At 33.9% G+C, this 19,857-nt stretch overlaps 1 protein-coding gene across 1 annotated transcript in view; it reads right to left on the reverse strand.

The window, feature by feature from the left end:
• LOC128554831 (uncharacterized) overlaps positions 1 to 14,763 on the reverse strand; it is a gene marked incomplete at its 3' end in the record, with an annotated part of 36,347 nt that extends 21,584 nt beyond the window's left edge. Inside the window, 3 exon segments of the mRNA XM_053536140.1 lie at positions 4,306 to 4,429; positions 5,307 to 5,380; positions 14,637 to 14,763. Coding sequence (XP_053392115.1) covers positions 4,306 to 4,429; positions 5,307 to 5,318 — 136 coding nt within the window.
• Between the last annotated feature and the right edge of the window lie 5,094 nt (positions 14,764 to 19,857).

The raw sequence follows: 19,857 nt of genomic DNA on the forward strand, positions 1-19,857 counted from the left end.
AGAACTTATTTACCTCCCATAATGAAATTAATCAGAACTTATTTACCTCCCATGATGAAATAAATCAGAACTAAAACATTTCTGCACGTTGCTTGGTATTCTGTGGATACAGCGGATGCAATGCTCTAGTAGTAACATTGATTAAGAAACCAGGGGTCGTGAGTTTGAGTCCCCGTTCCTCCGAATAAAGATTAGTAACATTTGGATAAGAGTCCCGTTTATCGGTGCTTTTTACATGACATTTTTAAAGAACCAGGGAAGCTTCTGGAATCTTAAGTATCTTACACCATCTTCATACTAACATTATTAACAGTTTTCAGGAGGAGTCACCAATATGGGTTACAGGCGGCGACTATAAATAAGTTTATATACAAACAAACAAACTGGAATGAGCGTCAGGGGAGGTAGCTTATGTAGCTTTAAAACTATTAATTTGAAACGTGTTTTTATTCTAATATACTCTTATGTTCTGTATTTCTTTTGAATGAAAGTCACAAATATTTAGACTGCGCACATACTGTAACCAAGACTTTTGTTAATTATCAATATGCTAACTATGTTTGGAACAGAAGCAGACATCCTGTAATTGAGAAAAGTAACAGGGTTACATCTTCTAAAAATATAACGGGCATGTATGCATGTTGAGAAAACATGGTTTGTTCAGATTGAATGGACTGGCCTCTAGGTCGTTTGGCAACAACAAAAAATATATTTTTATATATCTGGAAGTAAATACTACATTTCTTAGGAAGGCTTTAAAACTTAATTACTTGCAATGATGTTCAACAAGCAAATTCGATGAATTGATATCCCCCGCCGAAAGGGTTTGTGGTGAGGAATGGCAAAATCAAATATATCCGGCAAAAAGTTAAGGATGTTACTAAGAAGCAAATAATTTCATTTGTCAAATTCAATTTAAAAGAAAATGATTTTTTTGGAGGGGGGGGGGGGGGGGGGAAGTGGGGGTGACCGAGTGAGGGTACAAAACTTCACATGTTGATTATAAATATTGATGGAAAATTTAAAATGAAAAAAGAAAATGGGGGGGGGGGGGGGTGCATGATTGGGGTGCTGGGCATGACTGGTTGGAGGAGTGAGGTGGGGGGAAAGTACAACTTTGCATGTTGATGAATATTCATGTTAGGTTTGAAAAAAAAAAATCACACAAAAGAATGAAAATTCGTTTTCCTTTTTTTTTTTTTTTTTTTATTTATTATTTCTTTTTGTGTGTTTGTGTGTGTGTGTGGGGGGGGGGGGGGGGGGGTGTGTGACTAAGGCAAGGTGGTGACCAGGTGTGGGTAAACAACTTCACATGATTATAATAAATGTTCATGGAAAAGAATGAAAGAATGTTAATGAAATTCTACCGACTGGTTGGTTTTTTAGGTACAAATCTCTGGATATTTAAATAATTAAGGGGCAATAACTCTAAAGTTAGTAAAGAGATCTAGACAAAATTATGTGTGCTCACCCACATTATGGTGATCTTAATTCTTTTAAGATTCATAGTTTTAGGTCAAATATATCACAAGTTATGCAGCAGAAATTGTAATATTTATAATATCCTATATAGTTAACACAAGAAATTTCTATGAGCCATAACTGTGGTGTTACTTCGGTAATCTAACGGAAACTTGACAGGCCGCATAACCGGATAATGTTGAGCATGTTTATGAAGTTTTATCTGAATATTTTTCACCACTTCCTAGATATGGCCCCTGACGTGGAATTCTCATTAAATCAAGGGCAATAACTCTAAGGAAAATTAACCAATTAAAAACATGACGGGTATCATCAGAGTATGTTGGTTCATATGTATTTCAAGTTTCATGAAATTCTACCTGCTTGTTACTGAGAAATGGCTGCAGACGTGGATTTTTCATTAAATCAAGGGCAATAACTCTAAGGGAAATTGACCAATCCAAATAAACTTGACGGGCATCAACGCAGTATGTTGGTTCATGTTTATTTCAAGTTTTATAAAAATTCTACCAGCTAGTTACTGAGAAATGGCTGCGGACGGACGGACGCACGCATGGACGGACAACGCCATTTCTGTTCCCTCCTCCCGATTTCATCGGCGGGGGATAAAAACAGAATCTGCTGTTTTTACTACTGTTGTAAATTTAGCAGTCTTATTAAATCTGATTTATTGATTCTACTGATGAGAAACTTTGGCCTCTGCTACTAGAGATGTCATTCACCAGTTACCCTCATAAATTGCTTGGGACTGGAGTGTGTATCATTTTATCAGGGTATGTTGTCATCATGTACCATCGTAAACATGTCTGATTTGTTCGAGTTAGAGGTGGCTCCGTATTTGGGATGGTACCATCAGTCAACGTTTATCCTCATAAATATTAGGGGTAATCTTTGTCTTTCATTACTATGATACACTCCAAATATGGGAGGGTACCTGCTTTTGTATATAAACCTAGGTCAGAACTAGGGAGAAATTTCTTTACTTTTGGCTCGGACTTTGAAAATGACAGATCATAGAAACAAGAAATGAAATACTTTACAGTTATAATTATAAGTGACTTTAGACCAGAGGAATGAGAGAATTATAATTTTGACGAATTTATTTCCATCACTTAGACAAAAATCTTATAATAAACTAACATTGAAAATTGGATTTGAAGTGTATTTTATCAATGGAGTATAAACCCCCTCACCCGAATCTACGTGTTTCAACACTACTTTTACGATGACAATCGAAAAGCTTTTGTATTACTTTACTCGTAACAGTCTCGATTATAAATATTTATATTTTGAAGTCATAATTCACTAATTCTGCCAAAGCGTTACTGGATAAGATGATGAGAAAATGTCTTAATTGCCGCGGCGGTCCGTGGTTCTATTCCCGACGCCGTCATGCTTTTTTCTTGATTTAGAATTTTTAAGATATTTTAGAATCATATTCTAATGTCCATAATATGATCAAATTTCAATTTGAAAGAAAGATTATCTCTAGCCAAATCTGAAGGTCAGTGCCATTATAAAGAACATGCAAATGCAGTTTTTGGACTGTTTTCAATGTTGCTAATTCTTCAAGGTGGAAAACTTGAATGACAACTATTACGTATGTTACATTTTAAAGTATCCTTATAAACTAAAAGTCAAAATTATACAAGTAAGCTAACTTTAGCATGTAAAATATAATATAAAATATAAGATAAAAATAGGAACCTATTGTTTCCGAAATCATTCTGGATGAAACACAAATAGGCTCGATTTATTGATAAACTACATATGATCTATATGTGTAACATTCGTAAACCTAAACTGATTGCAAAATATTATACTTTCTCATGAAATAATATATACCAATGTGAATCTGAAAACAATTAACAAATACAGTAATTTTGAAAATTTAAGGAGTAATTAAAACAGGCAAAAACTTGGGTGGGTGTGGTATTTAACCGCTAAATTCCGGTAGAAATCGTCAAAATTTGGAATAAATTGTTACAGTGAGCTAGCTTTTTATTGATTTAGAACAGGTACATAAGAAAACAGCTTATATCTGAAAGTCAGTATTGAAAAGATACTGAAAAATTGTGTGTCGCCAATAATACATTGACAGTGGGAGAATTCCGCATTTTTCATACACAAGGTTTACTCATATTAGTATTTTTTTTTTTTGCAAACAGTAGAAAGCAATATCCGGTCTTAATAAATCCCGGAATGAATGTATTAATAGCTGAAGTGGAGGAACCTTTGCCTAATTTCTGGGATACGAAATCGGAAGACTAGAAGACTTACAGAAACTGACCTACTGACCATTATTCCTACAGTCCCTAAACTCTTTCGCGTTTTAACAGATATGAAAAAAAAGATCAAACTTTTAAATAATCACTTTCAAGATTAAGCTTCTATAAATGGTTAATATAAATCAGGTAGAAAATATCAATGCTAAAGTTTTCATATATTCATAGGGAAAATTTAATGACTTGACCAACTGACCTAGTTTTTGATACAAGGTATCTAATTTCATACTTGGCTAAGACTTTAAACAAACATTCTGGCCAGGTATGGTGCAGATCGAACAGAAATATGATAAAGGTATTGACCTCCGTTAGGCCAGGTTAAGTTGAACTAACTTCAAACATAGAGAAAAACGTTCTTATCACGTTTCAATAATTAGTTGTTTTCACTATTTAATCTCGTGGGATACATTTGTAATATTTATATAAAAGACAACAGTATTTGGTATCTCCATCAATACCATACATTTAAAAGAAAATAATTTGTCAAAAGGCAGTCACGAAACAAGATGTTACCTGAATACGATACAGAAATACTTGCCTTTAGAGGTTTTTGGCAATTCAGGTGATGTAATTTCTGGCATAACCGGCAAATGCCTCTGTTGCTGTAGTTGTGATTGTTGTTTCTTCTTTTTTTTAGCTCTGTTCTTCCGAGTCTTCAGAACCTGAATTCATTTAATTTCATTTATTCTAAACATTTTTACTTTACTGAAAAAGAATTGTCTCTAAATTATGATGATTATCCACGATTACTTTTCCTGATATTCAAAAAGCATTAAAGGTAGTCGATCAAAGTTCCCTATAAGACACTGTGTGAAACGTGAGGCAATGTGGAGATTATGGTAAAGTTCTGCACTCAACACTGTGACAAACACAAGACACTGTAGAGATTATGTTATAGTTCTGGTCTTATCACTGTGCCAAACATAATAAGCTCTGGAGGTTATAGTACAGTTCTGCTATCAACAGTGTGACAAGAATAAGACACTGTAGAGATTGTGATATAGTTCTGATATCAGCAATGTGCCAAACATAAGACACTGTGAAGATTATGATTTAGTTCTGTTCTCAGCACTGTGCAAAACATAAGACACTGTGAAGATTATGATATAGTACTGCTCTCAGCAATGTGCCAAACATAAGACACTGTGAAGGTTAAGATATAGTTCTGCTTTCAGCACTGTGCCAAACATAAGACACTGTGAAGATTATGATATAGTACTGCTCTCGGCACTGTGCCAAACATAAGACACTGTGAAGATTATGGTTATAGTATTTCTCTCAACACTTTGCCAAACATAAGACACTGTGAAGATTATGATATAGTTCTGCTCTCAGCAATGTGCCAAACATAAGACACTGTGAAGATTATGATATAGTACTGCTCTCAGCACTGTGCAAAACATAAGACACTGTGAAGATTATGGTTATAGTATTTCTCTCAACACTTTGCCAAACATAAGACACTGTGGAGATCAGGAAATTGCTGGAATAAGAAACGACCATTTTATAAGTTAATACTTTAAAACAAGAAACAAATACCTGGTGATACATTTTATCAGTTGATAACAATTTTCATCATATCTTGGCAATCTGTTTGGATCGTATAGAACAGTCTGCAAGTAGTAAAAGACAATGAAATGCATAATAAAATTTTTCCGAGTAGGCAGAAGCAAGTGCATAGTGTAGCATCCCTAAAAGCAAATGATCTATAAGTCTCTTTCTAGGAATTGTGTCCTCTTATTACCACAATGGCGTTCTAAAAAATGAAGAAGTTCCTTCTGAAGCGCAAAACGTAACTAAGCAAAATAACAGCATACTCGCTTTGATTCAGTCGTCTGATTTCAGGTAGTTCTGTACGTTTGAAACAAATAATGTTCAACAAAGTGAACGTAATTAAATCATATTTTTGCAAGTACTACTGTATCCGAAAGAAATTCAGAAAATAAGACATATACTTGTGTGCTTGATTATTTTAGCCAGATATGAAAATATTGACCCTCAAGTCCATATTCTAAATGGTCTCCTACGGTTTGATTCTACTTTGAGGATACCTAATTACATTATGTATATCTTTTATAGTTTACAGTTACCTGTTTTAAACTATATGGCCGAATAAAATGTAAAGGTCCGTATGCTGAATGTTTCACATTTCGTATGGTATGAATTGGATGCATAATATTCACTTTGGGGACTTACCCTTTAGAAAATTCTTACGGGATCCCAGTGGAATCCCAGTGAAATTCACTGGAATTCCACCGGGATGTCGAAATCCCGCCGGGAATTCATTCATTCACCGGGATTATTTTGCAAAGAACCGGGATATTGTGGGATTCCCGTTTGACGTAGCGGAATTCCCGGCACAGTTCCGGAAATTTCAGGAAATAAATACCAGGCTGGGATTTTTATGCTGAGACCGGGATATCGGAAATAAGAAATTCCGACACATCTATAATAAAAGAAGTAAATGTGACGTTATACTATTTTAAATACGAATACATTCTGAAATATCGATTTCTTAGTGCTGTTATAAAGTCAAAAACTGATATCGGTATTAGAAAAGTAAATACAGGTATACAGAGTTCGATATAAATTGTGAATTATAATAATGAAAATCATGCAATTACCGTAATAGCTGTATTTTACTTTATTCAATTAACAGTATATTGAAACTTTTGAATATTCGAAATACCAACAAGAGATGTCAAAGGAGACGGTTCGCTCGACTATATCTATTTATATTTGTAAAATGAGACATATTTGAGGAAACTAGAGCAATAATTAAAATGTGATCAATACAACAAACTTGGAAAACAGTTTAGGTTTAGGTCAAATCCTTTTACTATTGACGTGCATCAAACCTTTATCCCGAAATTCAAAGTAAAAATGGGACCAAATTCATCACCTTTTAGTTTTATGTATCTTAAGCCATGTGAATGATGACGTATGACACGTATTTTAAGTTCATATAAAACCCGTCTTGCAGAGACAATACATCAAAACGTTATTCTGAAACTCTAAGTAAAAGGGAGGACAACCCATGAAATATCTATGCGAGACGTATGCTCCATGTGTCGTAAGATTTTGTTGATGATGACTGACAAATCAATCTAGTAAAAACGGATATTAAGTGAAAATGCACTAAAACATTATTCAAAGTACGGAGGCAGACGTCGACGCCTGGGAGAGTAGTAGTTCGTATATTTTACAAAAAAAAAATACATATTTTTTATGAAATAGTAAGAAAAAAAGTCCTTTTAATCCACGTCATGCTTTTCCTTTGTTTACAAAAATTCTTTTCTATCAATTTTTTGTTGACTAAACGATTAAGATAATTCGGTACATGTATTATAGCAACACATTATCTATAATAAAGGGAAGTAAATGTGCCGCTACTATTTTAAATATAAATAAAAAGTAATTGATTATCTCCCATTCTTTCCGGCCTCTTTTTCTATTTCAGTCAGAACATTGGGAGAGATGCGTGTTGTTTAATATGTGCCCTCAAAAAATTGGTCGATTTACATGCTTAGTGTTATAGACAAGAACTTAGTAGCATAATTTATGTAATCAACCAATGTGTATATAAGTAACTAGGATTTCACACACAAAAAACAACATGCAATTAACTGCCTTTAGATTTTTTATACGTGTTTTAGTTTTGCTATAAATATTTTGTGATTTATGAAATAAATTATCAAAAATAGTATTTCAGAAAATATGACCAGAATGAAAAACCATATATTACTAGTATTATGTTCATTTGAGCTATCATTGATAAAAGTTTACAAGAGATGAAACTAACTGGAAAGTAACACTTTTTGCTGCATGTTTTACAAATAGAAGCCAATATATGTTACACTTATTTGTTTGTTATTATTTTAAGTTAAAAATGAAATAAGTTGCAGAAGTAACATAAGAATCTGTCTCTCAGAGAAAGATTGAATTTTCATTCTTTTCTTGAAAACCTGAAGGCTTCTTTAATGTGGACATCATTTGATTTAGTTTGTAAAATATTTATTATTTTTATTATATTAAACATTAAACCAGCATATGAGCGCAGACATTAATAACTGGGAACGGATACAGTGCGCCTTTAGACAGAATGCGCACAAGTTGAAGTTATTGTGTTCCGTTTTGACATTTTATTTAATATAATGTTCAGCATTTTCCTCATTTATTTCGTATTTTATACCGATGATATTTCTATAACTGATTTCATGAATCGTGATTTCACATCCGTCAGACTGTTTTTATAAATTGTTGTATTTTTTCAGTCAACAAGTATCGATATCATATTTTCACAGAACAATCTTTTGGAAGTTGTATCAAACTTATGGAGATCATTTTAATTAAAAGCCAATATTTAATTAACTTTAAAGGGACTTAACTACAAATTTTAGGCGAAGAATATATATAAAAGATTTAGAGCACTGAAGCGTTTAAAATTACTGGTACAAATTTGTTGATATAAAAGTTTTGCAGGAAATGCCCATAAATAACCCAAAATATTGTGCAGAAGCTAGTAAACTGTTGCAACATTTTTGAAATGCAGAAAATATACAGGATCCATGCTGGTCACAAACGCACTATGTTGGTTTTCTCATTGCGCGGCTCATATGACAAGCTCATTTTTATTCCGTTTTACGTAGAATTAAATCGAATAGTCCTGTGTTACTGTGTAATGATATTATTCAACGTTAAAATCACGTTGATCAAGACTGAAATTATTTATCTCGCAAGTTAATCATAATACATGAAGAATCACTATCGATGTTCAAGACATAGTAAACATTTACAAATTATTTTTTATTGAACAAGTACATGTACCTGTATAAAATTCCATGAAAACTCGCTGTTATCTATGCGTTAAGAAAAAACTCAATATTTTATGCATTTGATAGCATTTAGGTAAGCACATTTTAGGCCGACATATATGCCATGTATTGTTTCTTAGGTAATATTCGAGTTCTAACCGATCAGGCTTTAGAAAATCATAACGAGGTATACCGTCCTCGGAATTGATGAAGGTAAAACATAGTTAAAATGAAGAATATTTATTTTAGTATTAGCAAATGACGCGGAATTGTAATCGCCGAAGAATAATTCCTTGTGTAACTATATAACCATGTATTAATCTATCTAATTTATCTAACTTTATTACAAACCCTGATTTCAAATATAGCTCATAATCTGAAAAGCACCACGGGCAAACTGCATTTATTTGTTGTACAGATGTTGTTGCTGTGAACAGGTTAATTCATTTAACATTTTTTCTAGTTTAAAACAACATCCTTTATAAAAAAGGTTATAGCTCTCAAGAGAAGTTACACTTGCATGCATAGACAAAAAATAAAAATTTATTCCACAGAGAGTGTTTTTGCTAACATTAGAAACCTGTCAAACATCACAGATATGAGTACAGTATATGCTAGATGCTTAAAATGTTAATTGTTCCGTAAAACGTAAAAAGAAAGATTTTTTTTCGTTTGCTTTTTACGGTGTCCCGTTAGAGCTACAGCCACATAATGTGAGCTCGAAACAACGTTACTACGATGTTGAAAAGTCGAATTGACGAAACATGTAGTTTCGTGATTTCGACTTTCCAACATCGTAGTTAAGTGTTTTAATCATCGTGATTTCGACATTCCACCACCGTAGTTTAGTGTTTTTATCATCGTGATTTCGACTTTCCACCACTGTAGTTTAGTGTTTTAATCATCGTGATTTCGATTTTTCAACATCGTAGTTTCGTTATCTCGACTACATTGAACACTTTGGTGAAAACATGTTGTGCTACAAAGGGTTTAATGGATACTTGCAAATTTATGAGTCTGCTTAATAACCATAATTATCGACTGAGTAAAATCTGGCTCATAATTATATATTATTTTATCTGTTTCATACAAAGTTAACAAAAATATATATGAGATAATCTGAGCCAAGAAAGACTGAGCAGAATATAAGCAATGATTGGGGAAAAAAAGATCATCTTGTCGGTAGCCAGACTGACCTTTCCAGTTTTCCTTGATTCTGTGTTTTTCACAAGAAACTGTCAGCGTCACGACTAGACTAGCTCCTAGACAATGATACGTTTGTTTTAAGTTTTATTCTTGAAAGTGTGAATGTAGCCAGTCTATATCCTGTGTCCAATATCATGTTACATTTAATAATACAATGCGTTCTCTACCGCCAGCTCAAACATGCAACTCCTGTCTTCGTATTTACGAGACATTAGGAAATGTACGTGTACGTGTATATGTGTAGGAGATTTATTTTTTATTTTCATTAGCGTCTGAAGTGTCAAAACTCATCTAACGTTACAATTCTTAAACATTTATAAGTTCATAAGGATTAGATACGCTCACATCTTTTATATCACACAGAAGTTATGATATAATTTAGCGACTGCTTTCTAAAATTTCAAAAATCATCACTGGCCTTTAAAACCAAAATCTGCCATCAAAACATGTGTATAATTTCTTGGAGCGGCAACATGCGCTGTAATTATCTTTTAGAATGTATGAACAGAAGTATGGTATTTCTTTATGCAGAAAAAAAGGCATAAAATACTAAGAGAAATGTTGTACAACATTTTTAATAAATTTGTAAGGAAACAACACCAGTAGGCCTTTGAGTTTTTTTCTATAATTCTTAAATTTCGGTTGAATTTCGCTGCAACCGCTATCAATGTCCAACATATATCTATATACTGCTATAGGAGTCTCAGTATTCTTATATCCGTATCGTACTAAACTTGTTATCTGTTATTCACATATGACATGTATTAGTGATGCATTGATATTAATTTTATTTGTTAATTACAATACTTAAAGATATGTTGTTGCAATATACGCTCTAAAATATTACGCAAGAAACATGTATAAAGTAAGATTTTGCCGATACCCGATTTCATATGTTATGTGCATATCAAATCCACAAATCAAACGTGCAGGTACGCATGTCAAATTATAAAATCATATCAGCATTTAATTGTAAAAATCACAATTTCATTAAATGCACAAACTGAGCACAATGATTATAACTCAAAATATGCATAAATTGTCAAACGTATCTTCGTGTAGATTCGGTAAGGCGTAGAGGTTGCGGGTTGGAAATCCGATGAAAGCGGCAAGGACTGAAGTCCCCACTGTTTTTACAACACGCGAAAACTGGTCAGAAATGATCAACATAATTATTTACATTGCGAGAACATTCTTCTTGACTAATAAAAACTATTTAGATTTGCTGACATTAGGAAAATTATCGAAAATGGAGAAGTGTTTTCGTGCTTCTACAGGTATACCTACTCGAAAAATGAATTTATTTTTAAATACTAAGTAGGGAAAATAAAGAATTCGAAAAAACATTGTCAGAAATAGAAGTGTGTAAGAGTGAGAAAAGTTGTCGCATTGCCATCTACATGTACCAAATATTTTAGTTCTTGTAATAATAGAATGCTCATTTTATAGATAGTGTGTGTAGTGTCATATTATTTCTGTTTTACTTTTTCTGTACATGTTGTGGAATTGTATTTTGTTGATATCTTACGCATAATCCGCTGGTTTTCATCAAATGATAGCCTTGTTCGATAAGAAGAACTGCATGGGCGAATGTCTAGATTTTTCAGTCGAACATATTTTTTGTTGATTAAGCATTTTTTAAAATAGTTTATAAACAAAAGATCATGTTCTAATACTCATAATATGACAAACTTTCCAGAAGGATCATTCTTAGCCTATAAATCTGGAGTCCAGGTTTTTTTTTTTTTATTTCTTATTATACATTTCTCTGTAAACCTATTGTATTTCTTCTAAATTGCATACTTTTACTCTTTATATAAAATACGTTATTATTTTGAGTAAGCATGCAGCTGAAGCATCTTTAGTTCAGCTGCTTTGTCTGTTTGGGCAAGATCAAAGCGTATATATCAACAAACACTAAAAAATAACAGATAAAAGTGAAAAATGTAAATTGAAACATTCGCTTTTATCTTATTTTAATAGATAGAAGAAAATTATAAGGAGATTCAAACCAGGAACTAAAGAACTAGGAAATTCTACACGGTCGGGTCGGCATAACGCTTTATCAAAATTTCTAGTTTTATGCATGTGCAGGCTTTTCATTTACTTTGCAAATAAGTTATAATTTATATGCAACGATAAAGATGTTTACTAAGAGTTAACATAATACATACACAAAATACTGGAAAAAATTATTAGCCACGGATAGGGTAGTACTGATACAAGAACACCTTTAAATTTTACTCTGCGGGTCTTAGTAGTGTAACGTATCGTTGACATTACTGTTGTTATAATGATATCTTAAACAATGTGCGTCATTTCAAGTCTATGATTCACAGGTTTTGATTTATTCATGCTGATGTTAAGGATCTGCCACAACATACATGCTTGTGTTTGTTAAAGGGAGCAAACTCGAATAAAAGGGTTCAATTTTAATATCATTTTATAATTTTGAGTTACGAAGAAACCAATTAAAGGGAGCAAACTCTATGAAAGATAAACGTCTTATTCTGTATTTATTTTGTGCTGTAATGCAACTTCTGTTGTTGCAGACTTATTTAGTGTTTCCTAGTGAGTACTTATTTTAATTAGAAATAATGTACCGGTAAGACTATATAAGCACAACTATTGTTAACATATTATTTACATTTTATAAGGTAAAACATTGTTAATATTATTAACCTGCAAAAATTAAATTAAAATCTGTGAAATGATCGTGAATTTTTCTTCTTACGACTTCCCTGTCAAAAAGTAATATAAATTATTTCTTTAAAATAATTTCATTTATTTCTGGAGAAATAAGTTTGTTAGTTGCAAAGGAATCGGGATTAATCGGCCTTTATCATTCAGTTGAACTGGTTCTCGTTTTATCAATACAGTACTGATGTGCATGTTCAGCGAGCCGAGAACACAGCCAATTGTTCAATATAAAAGCAAAAAGCCCGTGCAGATTTCTCACATTGCATCTGAAAGGGCGAATAGACCGTTATTATAAACTGACTGACAGATTTCTCACTGTTCTTCTACACGTCGTTCGGTAAAGATAAACTTAAAGTACATGTAATCTTAAAATTGAGATGCCGCATGAACGTGTTAGACCTAAACGGCAAGGCTGGGAAAGGAAGTACGAAGGTCACAGGCAAGAGCTTTTCATCAGTAAGACGAACAAAATCGTAAACAACAGGAATATCACCATAGGACGAGGGGAGAGAAACAAAAGGCCGGCTGGGAAGAGGTGCGGAATCAGATACCTCCACATGACCTTGGAGCACGAGGGATCGGTAATGGTGCAAACGATATCGAAAAGGAAGAAACAGACAGTTGCAAGATGATGCTGGTGGGTGTAATAATAATATTATTGATTTGTAAGTATTTTACATGGTTCAGGTATTTCACAAGACTATGTCATTGTTAGAGGTAAAAATTCAAGGAAAGTGTGTCGATGTAAGTGTATAGGTCATTTATACTAGCTCGCCTGTATGGCCAGCAGGTCTAATATTGAACAAAAGGTTACAGTCTGTGGCAAAATGCGCAAATCATATCATACCTTCTGTAAGTCTTACCAGTGTCTTATTGGCGGCACATCTGCATTTCTCCCTTGAGCAGATCTTCAGAGACGAATATATCAATTTGGCGTTATTGGTCAAAGGGGGCATTTTAGTTATCAAAACATTTTTAGTAAGAAAGACATTTTAAATTGTCTACCGACGGTCAGGTTATAAACACCCAGGCAAGATTAATTCTATATGCAGTGGTCTAAAGCGTTCATTATTTATGCGTCGATATATCTAAGTTCAGAAAATGCTTTGTTACATGTACAAGTTTTAGCATGGCGTGTACACGGTGGGCAGGTTCGGTTGCGTCGGGCAATATCGCCCGCATCCTGGTCCTAAAACTAACAGACTTGTGGCGGCGATGTGTGCAGGTTAACGATGCGGCGGAAACGGTTCGGGCGAGTACACGTCACTGCACGTGCAATTACTTCTTTAATATTCAAATTTCTCATATGTAGCACGTACTTCGCTCCACATTCGGGAGTGTCCTGTATTCAGTATAACTTTTCAGTTAAGTATCAAAACCCAAATCCCGGGATAATTTGCAAGTAGAGCATTTCAGAGACCTTTTAGGGGTCAAGATTGGGGTCGCGCCAGGAGATCAAATGAAATTTCGTCCCAAGAGCTCCAATACTTGAATCAATCTAAGCTGTTCAAAAAAAAAAATGAAAATAACACACACACAAACAATATCGATATAGTTAATTTAGCAAATTCGCCGGTCAAAGTAGACTATATCGACCCAGAATAACAGCTGTCAAATTTCTAAAATAAGTCAAGATCTAGGTCAAGTGACTTGGCATCAAAAAACGCAAACGCATACCGTTTAATAGTCTTCTCTGCTAACACAGACACTGGACTGACACAGAACGTTTTATTTTGATACAGCACTTCCTTTTGGGGAATCGATAACATTGCGAAATTTACTAGAATTTAAAGATGCGCCACAAAATACTTGTATTCTTAAATGTATTTCCATGACGGTAGTTTTACATGATTTGCATGAAAAGATTGAAATATACAAGTATTTAGTAACAAGTTGACGGTGACATAGATAGGCCAAGGCAAGGTGTTTGATGTCTTAACACTTTATTTAATTAATGTAACAATATGTACAGAAATTAGTGTATTAACTCCCTGAGGCCGATATCGTAATATATCTGCTGCGGCGAGATAAGAATTACCACCTAACGTCGAAGAACATTTTCTGATTTTATCACGATCTCACGCACATGCAGTCAATTGAAATCATGCAGGGAATCATTGGTGATTAAAATAAATTAAAATAAACTTACAAAACCTTCGAAGTTTCAAAAAATATTTTTATATCCTATTTCATCCGTAACCTATATCCAAATAGAAAAATATTTTCACTTCGAAGTATTCACAATTTTAACAAACCTATACTGCGTTGAATATATTTGAACGTTTCTGGTTCGCTTACTTTTTTCACATGTAAAAACATTGAACTCCATTGAATAGAAATATAATATTAACAAAGACTTTGTACAAACGCATACTTAAAATTGACACCCGTTTTTGTGTGAATATCGATCATGCCTTTAATTTTGATGTATACATGTACACAAACGTTTTGTGACACGCGATGAGACAGTTAAGTTGTAATATATACTTTTACCTTTGAAAGATTATTATATTTACAATCATATGTTTATGTAGTCACGTTGTTTTTGTATTTTATAAAATATGTTTTGTTGTGTTCATGTTTTTCAGTTTGTATCGTATTCGATGTAAGTGTACGAATATTTCAGCCTTCTAAAACTTAACATTTTCCGACCGTTCATTTAACTGATAATGGAATTTCATCGTCTGAATCATCATCGGACGGAACTGATATGTCAGAAGCTGCATGATAATGAATATTTTCTTTATTTTAAGAAAGAATTTTGGCAGACGACATTATTTTACTCCTTTGAAATACAGAATGAACGAACACAGTGGATTTCGTCTTTACATGGCCGCATAATGGCAAAAACTTATTTCAACAAGGGAACTAATTAGCACTAATTATAAAAAATAATACCCAGTATGCAAAATAATTTTGCTTTTGCCAAGATTATCAAAAATTAACAAGTACATGTCACAATAAGCATGATCTCGGTGCCGCGACTATACTCGTCAATCGCCGTCCTGGGGAGTCCTGATAACGCGCGTATAGTCGGATATCGACGCTACGGGGGTAGAAAATATAACGCCTATAGTCGCATTTCGGCCCCAGGGAGTTAAGTTAAATTTGATTTCGAACACATTTGGTTTCTTCAGTGTAAAGTAGTCATTCTATGCTATGTTCTTAAAACTATGATGATAAGAGATTGATTGAATAAGTTTGCAGATGAAGCTATAAACTCATTAATTGTAGGAAGGGCCTTAATTATCCATAGCTGTATATTACCTGTAATTTAAGAATGATTTTCATGAAGTTTTCTTGTTTAAAAAAAAAGAAGGTTACTAGGTCAGGTCGTGGTGGCCATTTAAGAATTCTGTGTTGAAATCAAACATGAATTCGGGCAAACAACAGAACTATCTAGACGATTTTATTGGTGCTGCTTTTACGACACAAACTTGTTTTACGGGCGGCTTTAAATGTATTTAAGGATTTGATAGCAGTTGGCAGACGAAAAACGAAGGCACTAATGACCGAGATTTTGGGGTTCAGAGCTTGATTTGTAGGCCTATAGATGGTGGTCCGAATTCTGACCACTACACTTCAGAAAGTAAATTTAATAAATACAGGAAGTCTGTTTATTAAAAAAAAAAAAAAACACCATCGATTGTTTCACAGTATATTTTTTTTCTTTAGGACTACATATCTGTGTAGACTGTTTCGTCTTTGCTTCATCTGACTCATTCTGTTGGCTTAGCAAGCCTATTACAACAATGTTACTAGGATTCTTGCGATATTACAATCGGTATACCCGTTTTTTAGGACTATTTTTGGATTCCCAAACAGGGCGAACAGTTGTTTTTTCGGTAAATGTTTGGGGTGAATGTTTTGAATAAAGGTCATTGGTGTCACGCAAAGTTGCCGGACACGTGGCATAAATATGGCATAACTTCCGATAGAATTGTTCTAGAACTATTATATTATTCCCCATTTATCTAGGGTACCGGCCTGTCGAATGAAGAAATCAAATTCAGTGGCGATTATATGTCTGGTGCCTTCATTTAAATATTTTATTCAAAACCAATCACGTGCCTGGTCGTTTTAATGGCATTTGAGATGCCCTGCTTCGCCTTCGGATTGAAAAATTTAAGACATTCTTTATTTAGAACAAAGAAGTATAAAATACACATTTTATTTTTATAGCTTTTTGTTTAGAACTGGTCGGAAATCTCTACCGATTCTCTGATAATGTGTAGCACTGCTTTTAAAAGCATTTGAAATATTCTGTCAATTATAACCGGTAAAAGTATAGCCTATACTTAGTGAATACGTCATTTTATTCATGATGTATGGTTTAGTGTAAGAGTTCTCATCAAACTTTATCATAGTTTAACGTTGCCGATTTATCATTTACATTATTTTCACTGGTATATGAGTGTGTTTTTTCGTTGTTGTTAATAAGTAATCTATTACAGGGTTGTCATACAGAATCAAATCCACTTTTGCGGCGGTAGATATATACCTATTTTATTGCAGATTTATTATAACTACAAATAAAGTTTGTTTACAGTTGTTTTCACATCGGCCTACTTTGGCAGGCCGCTTATTCAGATTAAGTGTATTGGTCGCTTCAAGCGTCGGCCGGGTCCGGCATTTAGGGAACAGGCTGACCTGACTTTTACGGACAGTATTTGGTTATACGTTTAATAAATTCTAAGACAAATCAGAAAGAGAATCTTATTTTGTTGAAAATACAAAAAGAAACCAGTCTAGTTTGCCCATAGTTCAACTAATTTAACACGATTCTAGGAAATATTAAGATCCTCTTTTTCTTATGGGCAATATCCCCACCTGAGTCAAACATTCGAAAGACCATTTGAAATAGTTTAAGCAATTTCCGAAAAAAAATGTTCATTGCTACCGACGCTTTACATGCTAGAGGTTTAAATTTATGCAAATTATTTCACGATTTGGACACGAATTCAAATAAAACTTGTATGTGTCAAAAGTTGATTGATTTAGGTAAGAATATTAAGTAATATCTAAAATTGCGAATTTACTGGTGATTTGAAACTATGTATGTACTTTACACGATTGACGTTTACCGTGTTTTCACGCAAAATGCGCAAGAGATAAAACAAACTTTTCATGACTATCCCCTTCAAAGTTTTGACGTCACAAATAACCGAACATCGAATTATTTTGTTAAGGCCTAGTTTGCCCAAGAATTTTACGGTTAAACCAAATCACACTATATTTTGTTATGCCATAGCAACCTTTTCCCGGTAAAATGGGGTTCTAGATTTATGCTATTAGAGATAAGTTCATCAATACGCTAAGTTTGTCCTGTACGTACTGTTCCGTCAGTTTCCGTTCAGGCAGGGTTACAGACTAATCAAAATTGGTCCTTAATTAAGGCTTCTATTAGGTTTGGCAGACGGATTAACTGCCCATTCGTGTTAGAAATATTACAGTATTTTTCGGTAGCACCGCGTGATATTGTCGATTAGAGTGATCGGCTGGCCGTGTGGATTGAATGTTTACCTATATTTTATGCATACGCTATAATTTCTTTCGCGCGGATTCATTGCATTTTGTTTGAGATTTGCCTCGGTTACAGAGATGCTTAATAGAAACTTGTAAATGTCGAATTTTTCTTTGTGTTGATTTTTTGGGGGATACATTTTTACAAACTTTATAGTGGCGGAAAAAATCAATAAATCGAGAGGAGACGGGACGCCTGGTGCTTGTTAAAGAACTTTCTAGCACTGAGTGTTTGGCGGTAGCCCTTGACTTGCTTCGTGGCATCGTTTTGGTGCGGAGCCGTGGTTAGCTGAGGTCTACTGTCATACATTCGGGTGTGGTCCGTGTGCTGGGTGCCGTCTGCGGTTTTTAGGGGTCATCGCATCGCGTGTTGTCTCATGCTTGCGCCTGGTCTCCTCTCGCTTGAAGATAGAGCGGCCAAAAACGTGCCAACTTAACTTTTCAATGTTTTCTCAGATCTGTTGATGCATTTACCTTAGCAGATGTACAATATATTAATTTAGAAATCAAGAGTTTTAAGTCATTTGTTCGTCATAATTTGTTATATGATCTTAAAATATTTAACAGTTTAACAATGAGGTAAATAAAAGACATAGAATGGTACATGTTCTTATTTTATTTCGAGTAATATGAAATAATATAAATTATTTCTTTGAAATAATTTCATTTATTTCTGGAGAAATAAGTTTGTTAGTTGCAAAGGAATCGGGATTAATCGGCCATTATCATTCAGTTGAACTGGTTCTCGTTTTATCAATACAGTACTGATGTGCATGTTCAGCGAGCCGAGAACACAGCCAATTGTTCAATATAAAAGCAAAAAGCCCGTGCAGATTTCTCACGTTGCATCTGAAAGGGCGAATAGACCGTTATTATAAACTGACTGACAGATTTCTCACTGTTCTTCTACACGTCGTTCGGTAAAGATAAACTTACCCTCCCGCCACACCCCTATGGGTGCTAATGTAGTAATTTTATGGTTAACTTAGATTTTGGTGAAAGACCTGACGTTCTTGAGAAATTTGTATCAGATTTGCTGCTTTTTGTATTATACTTTCAGGGTACAGATTTCTTATATGGCATTTATTGAAGTTGTCAGTGAGCTGGTAGTGCAACACTGTGAAGTCTCCGATATCTCAATTATAATCATACTCAAAGAAGTTACGAATGAATGTTCTGTTATAGAAGCCAAGTCGAAGGAACTTCAAAGTACCGTAGATACTTCCTGGAAATGAACTTTTGGATCGTTCCCGATTTATGGAATTCAGGTGTATTGTGTTCATAAATAACAGCATTCGTTGGAATGTTTTAACTGGAACTGTGTGCTTTTTTAGGAAATCGGGAATTAAATTAATGTTTAAGACATTCTCTTTAAAAAGAATATATAGGAAAAGAAATTACATGAACTTGTGTATTACATTAGCTTAGTTATTTTCATTTATATCTTAGCTTCTATATACATGTATATGATAAGGCTCACTGAGAGTTATTTCTGCGATAAGTAAGTAACTTTTATGAATCTGTAATTATATCTTAAATGTTAGGATTGTCGCTCATATAATGTTGAATAGGGGATCAGGCGAGATATCGAGTTAAGTAGATTGCTCAACAATAACCGGTTGGGTGTTTTCTCATTGTTTTGTGGCGATTTATACGGTAGACGCCGAACTAGAGATACATCTAAGCGTTTGGTGTGATGAATTTTATTCGGAACAGTTCAGTGTAATTGGCGTTGTCGTCTTTCAGTTATGGACACGGTCCGCTCAGTTTTGTGAAACTATGTGTGCCTTTATCGGGGCCTATCATAGAGACATTATTGTCTTAAACAGTACACCAAAGGTTGTTCA

Source organism: Mercenaria mercenaria, unplaced genomic scaffold (genome assembly GCF_021730395.1).
Source record: "Mercenaria mercenaria strain notata unplaced genomic scaffold, MADL_Memer_1 contig_790, whole genome shotgun sequence".
NCBI lineage: Eukaryota > Metazoa > Mollusca > Bivalvia > Venerida > Veneridae > Mercenaria > Mercenaria mercenaria.